Source organism: Rousettus aegyptiacus, unplaced genomic scaffold (assembly GCF_014176215.1).
Source record: "Rousettus aegyptiacus isolate mRouAeg1 unplaced genomic scaffold, mRouAeg1.p scaffold_m13_p_4, whole genome shotgun sequence".
In the NCBI taxonomy this organism is placed as follows: Eukaryota; Metazoa; Chordata; class Mammalia; order Chiroptera; family Pteropodidae; genus Rousettus; species Rousettus aegyptiacus.
Genome location: NW_023416307.1, coordinates 131,811,814 through 131,826,751, shown reverse-complemented (window position 1 = coordinate 131,826,751; position 14,938 = coordinate 131,811,814). Strand labels below are relative to the sequence as shown.

Below are 14,938 nucleotides of genomic sequence, written 5' to 3'. Positions count from 1 at the left end.
AAATACAAAGAAGCCTGCATGCAGAAAAACACACACACACAATGGAAACAACAAAGTTGAAAGCTCGACTCTATATTACCTAGAAATTTTACAATGCTCTATTAATTGTTATTTCTCTTCTCACATCCCAATTTTCCCATCCCAATCTTGAGAAACAGAAACTTACCAATATCACTGGCAAATTCATAGACATGAGGTTTTTGTAGCAGCCCTAACTGGCACATACAAGTAAGGGCATTAAGAGCTTTCACAATAACAAATTCCTCAGCATCACTAAGACCTTGTTGCAACAGGGGCTTGAGAATGGAGGAGCTCTGCCAGCCAACATAGGCAGCAACGCCTGAAAAAGAGAAGTGACATTATATAATTACATGTTCTATACCTGAAAGTACAAATGTCATTAAGTAAAACAATAAAATTACTCGAAAGCCAAATATATTTAGCAATACTCAAGGAGAGGATAAGGCACTTCCTACACAGCACAATAAATGAAAAAGACCCACACTGAAGCAAATAATCAGGAAATTCTGGAACACTAAGGGGAAAATAAAGATCCTAAAACTTGCAGAAAGAAAAATACGAGGTCCCTTAAATAGGAAGGAGAGTAAGAGTGGCATCAAATTATCTTCAACAACATAGAGACTAGAAAACAACAGAGTAAGACCTTCAAAGTTATGAAAGAAAGGTGATGCCCAAACTGTCGATAAAATAAGAGAACAAAAATAGGTCATTTCAAGACATACTAGAGCTATTCAGATTTACCTATCATGCAACTCTTTCTTAAAAAGCTACTTGAGAATGTACTCCAGCAAAATTAAGATAATGTAGAATGTACAAAATGGTAGATAAAACCCAGGAATTCAAGGGGGGAAAAGGAATAATACCTAGCAAAGATTTAGAAATCAATCAGCCGAAATTAGAACTAAAAGTTAATAAACTTCAAAATGTTATCAAGAAGAAAAATGGAATAGATAACAAATGATAGATAAAATTGGTTTAAAAAAGCTAAGTATTATAGATAAGGTGAAGAAGGAATATTATTTTTCTCTATAAAAGGAAAACAAAAGAATCTGAAACTCCGAGACAAACAAAAAATTGTTCAAGAAAGACATGGTATAAATATGAAATAATTAAAATGTGTAATGTATTAAGTAATTGACAGAGAAAAGCATACAGAATCCATTGTCCTTGACACTATAAATGTTCTCATCAAGGATAAAAGAGTCATAGCATTGGAACTGTGGTGAACCAAATATAAATAATATACTACTTGGCTCTACAGTCAATAAAATTTACATTCATAATCATGTAAATTTTGAGTTTTCAGAATCAGTCTATACAATGCACAAAAGACTATTATGATCATAGAGCAGAATGTAAATATTATCAACTATAACAATACGATTCTTAGTTGAACTGTCAACTAACGATTAGTTGAATTATCAAAACATCAAAAAACGGGGGTGGGGGGGGTAGAAAGAAAAGGGCACTGATATTCAAATAGTCCAAATCAGAGGGAGATCAATAAGAAATAAGTTCGATAAAGTTATAAAACAACAAATTAAATTAAAAACTAAAGCACTGAAAATAATGATCTATAGCTCAAAAATGGAGGGGAAAAGTGATCACAGCATGTGTGGTATAAGTGAGTTGAATCTTCTTCTGGGATAGAAAAAAGTCAAGAATTAAAGTCTAATATAGGATATAAACCTAAAAGCAACAAATGAGCAGGACAAACAAACAGAGACTCATGGACATGGACTATAGACTAGTGGTTACTAGTGGGGTAGGGGAGGAGGGAGAGGTAGATGGGGTAAAGGGGGTTAAATATAAAAGAACAGAGGGAGGGTGAAGTGAGTAAAGGAGATCAAATATACGGTAGCTGAAGGAAACTGGACTTTGGGTGGTAAACACACAATAGAATATACAGATGTCAAATGATAATGTACACTTGAAAATTATATAATTGTATTAATCAATGTTATCCCACTAAACTTAATTTAAAAAAGAAAAAATTAAAGTCTAAAGCTGATCATTCTAAAAATAATAATATGAAAATATTATTTACAGGTATGGCAACGATCACCTGAAGATATCAAACCAAAAACACAAACCAGAATAGCTGCCTCCAGAAAGTGCAACTACTGCTTTCCATGTTACTTTAAAATTTTGAATAAATTTTAAATTATTCATAAAAGCATATTTTCCCTATAATTGAAAAATAATTTTAGAATATTTTTCTGTAATAAAAGGAAAAATACTATCTCAAATTCCAATGGATTATATTTAGGAACTTTACAAACTGAAATGTATCATGAACTAAGCTTAAAATATTTTAGAAATATGACATCTGGGGAACTTATACCACCAGATACTAAAGTTAATTATAAATGTATAATAATGAAAATATTATATAGCTATAAGAATAGAGAGTATAATATGGAGTATAAGAATGAGAAATCAATGAACTACAACAGACAATCAGAAAATTGACCCTAAGACAGAAGGAAACAGATGACAACTAAAGTGTCATAAATCAATGTGAAAAAAATTAAGTGTTTAATAAATAATGTTGGAAAAATTGGTTATGTCTCTGAAGGAAAATTAGATTCCACTTTACACCACAGCCAAAAATAAAGATTAAACAGTTAAGTGTAAAAAATAAAGCATTTAAAAAAGAAGAAAACACACATCCAACAGATTATTAACCTAATTCTGGAACGAGAAAAGCCTTTAAATACAAAAATTTAAAAATCACCAAGATCAAATAAATTGACAACATAAAAATTGTTTAAAAAGACAAAATTAAGTTATATGAGAAAAATTTTGCCACAGAAACAATGTTATGTAATGTTCTTAATGTATGCATGTGTGTGTATATATCTACACATACATATTCACACACATATGGCTCAAAGATATCAATAAGAAAAACGTAACACCAACAGAAAAAAATGGGCCAAGATAATAAATTAAAAATTCATAGAATATGAATGAGTCAACATGAGAAAGTTTTGACAAGTATCATGTGATTTCACTGATACGTAGAAGCTAAAAAAAAAATGAATAAAAAAAAATGGAAAAAGACACACAGATATAGAGAACAACTGATGGTTGCCATAGGAGGGGTATGAAAATTTTTTTTTAAAATGTTAACAAAATAGAAAACCCACGAGAAAATAGATGGAGGAAGTTCTAAGACCACCTTTTCCCAAGAAAAGGAATAAAAATAAAATTATTTGAAAAAAGGAGAGCAAGAAAGACAGAAAGCTGTGAGAAGTAAAGTATACTATATTCAAGAACTGAGTTTGATATAGTCTGAGATTCAAGACTAAGACGAATCAATAAACTGATGCAAAAACAAAAAACCAAACTAAACCTGTCTGTAAAGGAGAGGTACAATAATCTTCAGTTATAACAAAGCAAGAACAACAGGCAATTTCAAAGCTTTTCAAATGTAGGAAGTATTCTTTTCTCCGAAATATTATATGACAGCATTTGCAGAAATATTAATATTGTTGCCATGAGTTTCCTTCCTTTTTTCATTTTTTAGGAAAAACATCTGAAGTTTAGCAAGTACTTTCCCAGGTTTTTGGGAACCAAAGTCTAAACCTCATGGCTTTCTGCTACTACATGAGAAAGTTTGAATATCAGCAAGGCTTTCAGACAAGCTATTACAATCATGTCCAAAATGATACAAAAAGGGTTAGTGAGTAATCATAACAACATGGTTTAGTACATAATATTTCATAATTGACCAAAGTTAAAATTAAAAAGATAGCACCATCAAGTGGAAAGGAATCAGTTATTATTCAAAACATAAAAATATTAAATCCTCTGTCAAGTGACTTAATCTCCTCAAAATAAAGTCCACTTTATTTCTTTGTAATTCTGAATCTAAATGTAATAGAAGCCATGAAGATAAAATACAAGATGTCTTTCCTCTTTAGATAAATCTGAAAATCAAGACTTGCAACATGTTAAAAAATAGAGCAAAAAAACCTGCTTAGTTTTTCACAAATTTTTGGTTTATACAAAGCAACTTGTGTTCATTTTCTAACAGATTTATTTCTATCATAATTATGCTTTGTTAGTTTCTGATTGTAAAACTTATGTATGTTATTGTAGAAAATTTGACGAATATGGAAAATATAAAGAAAACAAACAATCATCTATTATAATCTTAGCTCCAGAGGTAACCACTATCACACCTTAGTATATTCCAGTTTTTTTTAAATGTGTTATTGTTACCTTTATACAAATGCAATCATGCTTTAAGTAGATGTACCACCTACTTCAGTCACTTTAATAATATTTCATGATAGTTTCCCAGGTCATTAAATATTTTTTTTAAATACGGTTTTTATAGACCACATGGTATTCTTTCTTATGAATGTGTCTCAATTTAATTAACCAATCCCTTCATCAACTAAGATACTTCCATCATGCAAAAACAGTATAAAGCTAAGAAAGAAATACCGGGAACTCATTTCATTATTAACAAAATTTGGTAGTAATATCATCTTTCAGATTGCATGGAAGTACTTGAGAAGATAATTCAAAATCTTAAAAATGAATTAAAAAAAAAAAAACACATACCAACTATACTATCGAAAAAAGCTCCACGCAGATGCCAATCATTCTTATCATTTAGGAAAGTGATCATGTGGGACAATAAAACATCATTGGCTTTCTGACGTCCAAAGAATACACATAGCCGTGTTATTCCGTTTTCCATTAAGGTCTGTTTCACAATATTTTCAGGGTCGCTTAGCAAAGTGACAACTTTCTGTTGTACCATTTCATGTAAGGCTTGGAGCTCTAAAAAAATAAAAAAGTAAATATACGTCAGTATTTTCCCTATATGTATAGACTCGGTCTTCCTTTTTACTCCTTGGAGAAATGGAATGATAACAGAAGCTACAATAAAGTCTATTATCACTAAGTTTTTCTGCTATTCAAAGCTCTGAAAGATAGATGGGAAACAAATATAAAACTGAAGAACATTCTAATAAGCTGATGTCACAAGTATGATTACTGTCTCACTAATCAAACAGCTCTATTTATGAAGCTCAAGGAGAAAACTGTGGGAAAGCACCAAAAAGATGATCACATTACTCCAATAAGATCAACTTAATCAAGGACTTGAAAATACTTGACTGGTTCAGGATACAATCTGATGGTACAAAGCAATACTTTTAGAAAGCATTTTTAAAGACTGGTTTACTGTATTTAAGAAAGCCAGAAAATATACTGCAAGTCCTGTCAAGGCTTTACATGATCTGGCCACTACCATTCTAACAAGTAACAGACCATTATAGTTGTCTACAGCATAAAAATCTAAAAACTAGATTTCTCTAGTTTTTCTCAACTACAAACATGTTGGAACAGATCTAAGCATATTATCTTACTTCTGAATCTTTAACTCAATAAACATTAATGACAAGCCTGTTAGAGGTTGTAGAGCTATAAAGAAACTTAAGAAATGAACTCTGACCTCAAAGAGTTTACCATCACATATGTTTCTTTACAGTAAAAGTTATGCGTTTTGGTATGTAAATCACAGACAGCATGAAATAACACAGTTTATAAGAGAGGATGTGCATAATACTCATATAAAAAGTGGTTTAGACTCTTGAGCCATGATGTTTCCAATGTTTTTTTCTTTTATCTTATAAGAATAATATAATTCACCTAGCTTTATGGCTGGCTGAAATTCTGGCTGAGAATCAACTGTGGCAACAAGCTGATCATTATCTGGCTAGGTAACAGTGTTTGCAAACAGAACAAACCAGGGACTCTTCTCATCTATACATGTGGTATTCTTTCATCTTAAGTGAAAAATTACAAATGATAAAGAACACATTAGCAATTCATTGTAAGTAACAGGAAAGCTGGAAGAGAAAATCATACTACCTGTGTCATAATTTCCATTGGGATGTGTAACGTCATCTATTTCTTCACTATTTGGGTCATTTTCCATATTGAGATTTTTTAACTGTACTAATTCCAGGAACCTTAAAGCTGTTTCTGCCAGCAGAGCTATGTTTTCTATAAAAGGAAGAAAAATTGTAATTATAATCTTAAATCTCTGTAATGCTTATAACTTTTCCTCTTTATACATAAAATAATCATAAAACTAAGGAGGAAAATTAGAACTTTTCAATTTAGCACTTAACCTAATCATATTTTCAGTGACAAATTTCATAATCTACAACTACCCCCTTACTACCAGTTTTTTCATAAAATATAAGCATCTTTAAAAAATAAAAATATAAAACCCAAAATAAAGCACTCAAATTTATTGAGGCAAAGAAAGAGAAAGAAAAACCTTAATCCTCCTATAGAGACCTACCCTTTAAACAGTATGACATTAACATTCCCATGAAAATAAACAGATCAAGCTAGGCTTTGTAACCACACAGAAAATACAAATCTACCCTGCCACTTACTACCTGGCTGCTTAACCAATTTTGAGTCTGTTTCTTCACATGTAAATGAGCCACATCTACTAAAAGCCATTACCAAACTGAATCGACCATTGTTGGATTGCTTTACAAGTGATTCTGAGGTTCTTAGTGAATCAAAGTGTTAGACTGTTTGCCACACTCTGCAGTTGTCTACATTTTCTCCTCTTTCTGATAATCTATTAAGACTATCTGATACTCCTCACCACTGTGAAAGCATCTACCTTTAACTTCTGCTGTCGCATTTGCTATTAATTATATTTATTCTATTGCTCATACCATCTTCTTCCATTTTTATTTATTCCGGTCTCTACCCTTCTCTTTCCCACTTCCGTGCTTCTTAACATATGACTATACCAGCCAAAGACTATACTCTTTTCCTTCTCGGCAGTTAAAAGCACTGATAAAGTTTAACTACCTTATTTCATTGATTCTAAGACTCACTTTTTCTTTACTTTTTACATCTCAAATTGAGATGCATCTTGCAATAGGTGAGATTTTTGAGTCTGACAAATGTAGTGATTCCCTTCACCTCAGTGTCTCACTCTCCACCCCTCCCAGGTTCAACATTATTCTGAAAAGAATAAAATTTACTCTAAGAAAGCAAGACATTAATACCCTATAATGCCTGCTCACTCTAAAGACAAGAAAATTCTAAGACATCTTCTGATAATGAGTCAAAATTCTAGACGAATATCCCTACTTTAATGAACATATCTTTATTAGGAGAGGTATCCTCTGAACTTCTAAAGTCTAAGTAGATCTATGCTTATTTCCCATATTTAAATTCATAAACCACAATGCACTTGAAAGTTTACACAAGATACAAATCTATACAAGCACGACTGAGTTAAAAAAAAATACTGTAAAAGAAATTTAAAAATTGACTTTAACATGGAAGCAACTGAAGTGTCCTACAACAGATGATTGGATAAAGAAGTTGTGGTACATATATATAATGGAATATTACTCAGCCATAAGAAGAGATGAAATACTGCCATTTGTGACAACATGGATGGACCTCGAGATGGTCATGCTAAGTGAAATAAGTCAGATAGAAAATGTTGAAAATCACATATCACTTATATGTGGAATATAAATCTAAAAGCAACAAATGAACAGGACAAACAAACAGAGACTCATAGACATGGACAATAGACTAGTGGTTACCAAAGGGCAGTGGGGAGGAGGACAGGGGAGATAGAATGGGCAAAAGGGGTCAAATATGTGGTGACAGAAAGAAATCTAACTAAGGGAGGTGAGCAGTGTAAATATATATGTGCCTTAGTGTTAAAGTATACAGCTGAAACTTATTGGATGTCATTAACCAATGTCACCATTAAAAAAATTAAATAAATTTTAAACTTTTATAACTACTGACATATATGGTTTAATTATACTTAACCATACAAGTGCAAATAGACTTGACTCTATTTTAAATAGATGAATGAATGAATGAATGAATGAAGACAGCTTTAACACACACCAAGCCATAATAAAAGGACACTGCAAGGTACTGGCCCTAACCCTGGGTCATCATGGACTCTCATCATAAAAACACAGAAAAGCAGGGTTGCTTCAAAATCAAAGTCTAGACCAGCAACTCTGAGAACTGAAAAGAATTAAACCAGATACACTTGGGTCATGTCTGTTACCCTCTCCCATTCCCAATTTCTTCACTTATAAAATTAAGGTAATATAACAGTTACTGTTCAAGGTTGTTTCTAGGGGTAGTTGTGAGAGATATGTAGATCTTAGAATCCAGAATTTATCTTAGAATCTATATATCTCTTGAAACTAACTCTTGCAACAACCTTAAGCAGCAGATGCCCTGGCACGCAGCAGTTTTTTCAATACATAGTAGCATTATTTTTATGCTATAACTATTGGTAATTAAATACCAATGTTAATATGGACCCTACATATCAGAACCTTACCTAATAAACACAACTGAGAATAGACTAAGATATACTGGGCCAAAAGTAGGTGATGAAACTCTAAAGATACTTATTTTTAAAACCTACAAACTTTAATTTTATCTGGTTCGATTATTTATATTTACCATGTGAATTATAAATATGCTTTGTTACGAATGATATACTCAGATATACCTTAAAGAAATCCTGGATTATCTAGACCTAAAGTTTACACCTGTGCAGGTATGGAAACCAGAAACCATACCTAAGTAAATAGGCAGATGGATAAATATAAATAAAAATATATGTACAGAAAAAAAAAAACCACCACCACCACCAATCACTTTGTGTACGTGCCTAGCAACAAGGCCAGAGTACAAAGATCATTTTTCACACATTCCATTAAAATATTGACAGGCAAATCATAAAATGAATAAACTAAGCAAGTTTCTTTCAAAAAGTGACAATATCACTATGCATGTTATGTACTATTTACAAGAACTTCAAAACAGAATTCTTGATTTCCATGAGATTACCTTTTAGAAATAAATTATGGAATTATGTAAATGTTTCAATGACATTTCTATGCAGAAATAAGTACTCAGAATTAATTTGAGGAGCTAAAAACATGAATCTGTATCACTTGATTTTATGAGCGAGAATTACAAGTAAAACATGCAGGTGTATTATAACACATACCCACTTCACAGAGAAGCCACACATCCTAAGAACTATAGTAATAAGAAGGACCTTAAAATTTAGTAAATTAATAGGCTAGGTTCACCGAATTACCCAACAAAATTAATATTTTTCAACATAACAGATTGTTATTGACTATCTTAAAATTGATATTTAAACAAGAGTACTTGTTCGGAGAAAGTTTATAAAGACCTAAAGACACTAGCTCAGAAGCACATACTTGTAAACATTAGTCTTACTTCAGATTAAATGGAATACTCCTAGTAAAATAATAAGATTCTATATTATATGCTTTTTACTTGATGGTTCTGATCACTTCAAAAAATGAAAACACTCATAAAAGTTGAGTCCCAGGGACAGATTAGCTATAAATATTACTAAAATGTTCACAAATAGTTCAAGGACCAAACCAAACTTCATTCTTTGAATTCCCAAAGAAATCAGAGAAACAAGAGGCATTATAGTCAATAACTTAAAAATATCAGTGGCTATTACTTAGACAATAATCTCTTACCAGCATAGGCTAGTCTAACAATAGTAGCATCATCTTGGGCTAAGTGGGCTATGCCCGGCAGAATATATTCTGGATAGATATTGATATCATTGCGAGGAACCTCTTTAACAAGAGCTAGAACTTTGGTCAACGTCCTCAAGGCTTCGGCCCTCACTCTAGGAACAGAGTCATTGCTGAAATGCAAAAGATATGGAGTGATACGATCCAAAAGAATTTCTACACTTAACCGTGGGGCCAAATGGAGAATAAGTTCCAAAGCAGCAAGTTTGGAATCACAGTATTTAAGGGTCTGTAGACAGGACGTTATAACAGACACCAAGATAACCAGCCCATTTTCCTTAGGGTCTCCTTCCACTTTTTCTGGCAGATCATGTCCACAGAGATTGTGAATAATGTTGCCCAAATCCTTTCGTATAACCAGAATACGTTCGTCTGCAGAAAGAAATGTTTCCTTGGCAAACTGGGCCATGTAGGGCTGAAGGAAAGTGTAAAATATTTCAGGAAAGGCATTGCCACGCTGCTGCTTTAAGTAATCTTCTGCCTCTAACCGTTTATCTGGCTCACGGTGAATCATCTGAGTTACCTACACCAAGAGGAAAAAGGAAATAAAAAATATTTGAGAACAGCAAATTAAATCAGATAAAAGCTACAAAGACATCTCAATTTAAAATATTTTTGAGAATTCTGACTCTTCTCAACCTTTGCATTCAAACCACTCAGAACTTGACTACTAAGTAATATGTGACTCTACTCCTACCCTAAAAAGTAACGGGAAATTACATACTGACATATTACAGATAGCCCTGGCACTTACATAAAGAAGAGGTATACCCTGTTCGACATTCCTCATTTATTAAGAGAGGGGAGTAACATACTGCTGCCCTCAACTCAAGGATTCTTAAACTTTTTTGAGCAGGAGATACCACTGAGAATCTTACACAAGCAATGGGATTTTCTCAATTAAAATGTATATCCCCAATTTTTGCATGCGAAATTACACACAATTCTGAAAACAATCACAGAACCCCTGAAATCTATTTACATATCAGAGTTCTGGTTTAGAGCTTTATTTTCACAAGTCCAAGGAAATACATGGTTTAAGTATAGTTCTAGATCAAAAAGGGAATAAGTAGTTTAAACTTTTTAAGTAGTGTAAAAGAGATGTTAAATCCTGTAAATGCTAGAAATGATATAATTTGAATTTATCTAATGTTTTCTAGCATCATAAGTATATAATTTTTTTCAACATAGAGGATAGTTTATTTTTTTCCAATTTTATTTTTTTTAATAAATTTACTTATTTAAATTAGTTGCAAGTATACAGTACATTGGTTAGACATCTATAATGTTCACAAAACAATCCCAATTGCTCCTTCCCTCCCCTGGCCCTCCACTTAGCCATCATGTTAATGCTAACTACATTCCCTCTTCCATGCATAGAGGGAAGTTTAATCTTTCCTAGTGTAAAAGTCATTATTTAAATTTTTGAAATATCATAAAAATATACCTAGTTACCTGAGCTTTCTTAATGGAACTACCTTTACATTTGGATTAAGCCTTTAAAGATGAGTCAAATTCACTCATTTCACAGTTAAGAAAATATAGGCCCAAATTCATGAAGGTACTTAGCCAATATAATGTGATGAATGAGTGCTATGCCCAAAGAAAGAACAGCCAGATATACCAACTGTTAATCCAGTGCACTAATCATTGAACGTGAGTTAAATCGCTTCCTCTGAAACATGTTTTTTAATACTGGCCATTTGTAAGAGAAATTGAAATGTATATTTCTCTACCTTACTAAATATTTTACATACACCATATTCATTTCATGACTGAGTCATCATCATAAGCATCAGTTCCTATCCTGAGTTTGAAAAGATCCTTCAAACAGTAATGTGGCTTATATGACCTCCCACAGAATTCCTCATATTTAGTCTGCTATACGAATTTGAGATTCTATATCTGCCCTTCCAGAACTCCCCTCGGAGTCAAGGGAAGTAAGTATACAAAGCAAACTGATTCTATATAAAATGGCTCTATATTGCTGTATTATATTCAAGTTGATGTTTCCTGTTTCGTTCATTTTAGATACCTCTTCTTTGTTTCTTACTAGCAAACTCAATCCTGGACACATCTCTAACCCCCAAGCACCTCCTTACCTCCTTCTAAATCTATCCAAAGCAGAGCTAAAGATTATAATGGGAAGATGTGTGTGTGTGTGTGTGTGTGTGTGTGTACGCGCGCGTGCGCGCGCACGGGTGTGTTTATAAACAATTAAGTCAAATGAGCTCTGTGTCTGAGAAGGGGGGCAAAAACTGAGTTTTGAAAAAATAAAAATAATAAGCTGTTTGGTCTATAGGGCTTTATTGCTTTGTTCCAAATTTGTAACATTCTAGAAAGTGGACTGATGCAAAAGAACATAATTCTATTAAATTCTTTATGGCAAATATTTGTAGCATAGTTACCAAATCTCTGATGCTACGATCTTCAATTTTATTTAGTACTTGTTCTGGAAAAAACTGTCCATTTCTATAAGCCAGAAGTTGAGAGAGATCAAATAATGGTACACCTTCTGTAAAAAGCTCAGCTATCACGCAACCTGGAAAATAGCAGATATAATTCCATTAAAAATTAAATGTAAGATAACATTAGTACAGACCAAGAGTTCAAAGAATTCATAAAACTAAAAACGTGAAACCCAAAGTAAACTGAATCAAAAATTTTTAATAAAATATACAACTACAATATAGTATGGTAGGGAAAATGTTTATTGCCTAATCATCAATTTTTAAAAGTATAAAGTCAAAAAAGGCTCATCCAATTTTTCTCTTTTAAAAAATTAAATCAAATAAAATTACTTCCTATTTCTACAATTTAAAGTAAATATGTATGTATGTAGCATATACACATACATTTAGAGATAGATACATTAAAAGATTAAAAGCCACAAGAAATAGTGTTTTTTTTTAAGTATGGATTTATAGACATTAAGTTCATAAGGAACTACTGAGAAGTCGTAACTGGCAATTCATTTATTCATCATTAAACAAAAGTTATTAGGTGTCTACATTAGGCTGTCATAGTACATGAAACAGATAAAACCCTGCCTCCAATAAGCTTTCATTCTAGGAAGGGAGGCATAAAATAAACCAGTGAATAAACAATTATAAAATAAGAAGTGCTAAGAAGTGTGACTATAAAATTAGAAAGGGAAGGAGGGACAACCAGTTGTTTTTGCACTTACATAATCTTCAAACAAGAAATTTAAAAAGTATCTACATTCCCAAAGAGACAAAACAGTTTCATTGAATTATTATTATATGACATGCATTTAACAAGTCTTACAGAGATCCTTAAATAACCTTAGCTCACAGCCTTTGCATCTGCTGGTCCTTCTACCTGGAATGCTATTCCCCTAACTAACTACATGGTTTATACCTGCACCCCTTCAGATCTTTCTTTAATCAAATGTCATTTTAGCAGTAAGGGCTTTCTTGACTGCCCAGTTTAAGATTGCAAATCCCACAACCACAGCTACCCATACTTCTCACCTGGCACATTCCCTTTCCCTTTTCCCTGTTGTTTTTTCCCACAGCATGACTGTCAAAATATATATTTTATGTATTTATTTATTTCTTCATTGTCTATATAACCACTAGAATACAAACTCCATGAGAAAGGAATTTTTGTCTATTTTGTTCACTGAAGTCTACAGTAACTGAAACAATAATTCTCAATAAATTTCTTAAATTAATTTCTATCTATGTAGTGTCAAGTTTTAGAATAAAAGACTTTAAAATAGCTATTTAAAACATCATAACCAAGAAGAATATAGAACTGAGCAATGCTATGAATCACCTGTATCTAACAGACATCAAAGGAACACTCCAACACCACAATACAAAATTCCTCTCGAGTACACATGGAACACTCTCCAGATTAGACCATATGCTAGCCATAAAACAAGCCTAAATAAGTTTAAAAAGAACTGAAATCATATAAATTATGTTCTTCAACCTACAACAGAATGAAGTAAGAAATCAGTAACAGAAGGCAATCCGAAAAATTCACAAATATGTAGAAATTAGACACACTCCTAAATAACCAATGCATTGAAGGGATAGTAGAAAATACTTTGAGATTAATTAAAATAAAAACACAACATATAAAACATATGGGATGCACTAAAGCACTGTTTAGAGGAAATGTGTAACTATAAACACCTATGTTAAAAAGTAGAAACTCAAAACAATAACGTAACCTTCACCTTAAGAAACAAGAAAAAAGTAAACAAACTAAAGCAAACGGAAGGAAATAAAGATTGGAGTGAAAAAGGGACATTACTACCAACCACACAAAAATGAAAGGAATTATAAGAGAATACTTTGAACAACTGTATGCAAACAAATGAGATAACCTATATGAAATGGACAAATTCCTAGAAACAGATTACCAGAATTGACTTAAAAAGAAATAGAAAATCAGAATAAGCCTTAATAGAGACTGAATTGGTTATGAAAAACTTCCCACAAAGCCTAAGCCAAGGTGGCTTAACAGGTGAATTCCATTAAACATTAAAGAACTTAACAACCACCCTTCACAAATTCTCCCAAAAAATAGAAAAAGAGGATACTCCTTCCAATTCATTCTGATGCCAATATTACTCTAATACCAAACCAGATAAAGACATCACAAGAAAACTACAGACCAATATTCCTGATGAATATAGATTTAAAAAATCCTCCCCCAAATATTAGCAAACTGCGAGAATTAACAATTCCATACCAATAATAAATACATAAATGAGGGCAAAGAGAAGACACCAGAGAATTGTAGGATGCTAAGGGCCTACTGGTGAATGCAGAGGAAGTGCTGGAGTTGTAAATCATCATTTTACAACCATCATAGTAAAGACTGGCTAAGGCAAGAAGCATCAATGGACCAAATTAGAGAGAAAATTGTAATGGCTGGCAGGATATTTGCATGGTCTTAAAAGTTTCTTCCCACAGGTTGCTTATTAGTTACAAGGGATTTAAAAAAAAAAAAAAAAGTAACTATAACAGGAACTTTACACTTTAAAAAATTGCACAAAACCTTGACCATCTGACACCATCTGCCTGCAGAATACAGTGAAGACACATCATCACCTATATATTACTACTGAGAATGAATAACCTGAATCTAATCACAAACAGCAGACAAACCCAAAATGAATGACATTCTATTAAAAAAAAAAAAAAACAAAAAACAAAGGGGTGGGATGGCAAACACATACAGTGCACGTAAAAGCTGGTGAAAACTGAATAATGCTATAGTCTAGCTAACAGTAATGCACCAAT

At 32.3% G+C, this 14,938-nt stretch overlaps 1 protein-coding gene across 2 annotated transcripts in view; it reads right to left on the bottom strand.

Annotated features, from left to right (window-relative positions):
* Positions 1-14,938, bottom strand: part of PIK3R4 (phosphoinositide-3-kinase regulatory subunit 4) — a 60,240-nt gene that overhangs the window by 39,045 nt on the left and 6,257 nt on the right. For both annotated transcript variants that reach the window (XM_016140266.2, XM_016140267.2), the window contains exons 3-7: positions 12,065-12,198; positions 9,597-10,179; positions 5,917-6,051; positions 4,600-4,821; positions 167-340 (exon numbers count right to left, since the gene is read on the bottom strand). In XM_016140266.2, coding sequence (XP_015995752.1) covers positions 167-340; positions 4,600-4,821; positions 5,917-6,051; positions 9,597-10,179; positions 12,065-12,198 — 1,248 coding nt within the window. The remainder of the gene's footprint in view (positions 1-166; positions 341-4,599; positions 4,822-5,916; positions 6,052-9,596; positions 10,180-12,064; positions 12,199-14,938) is intronic.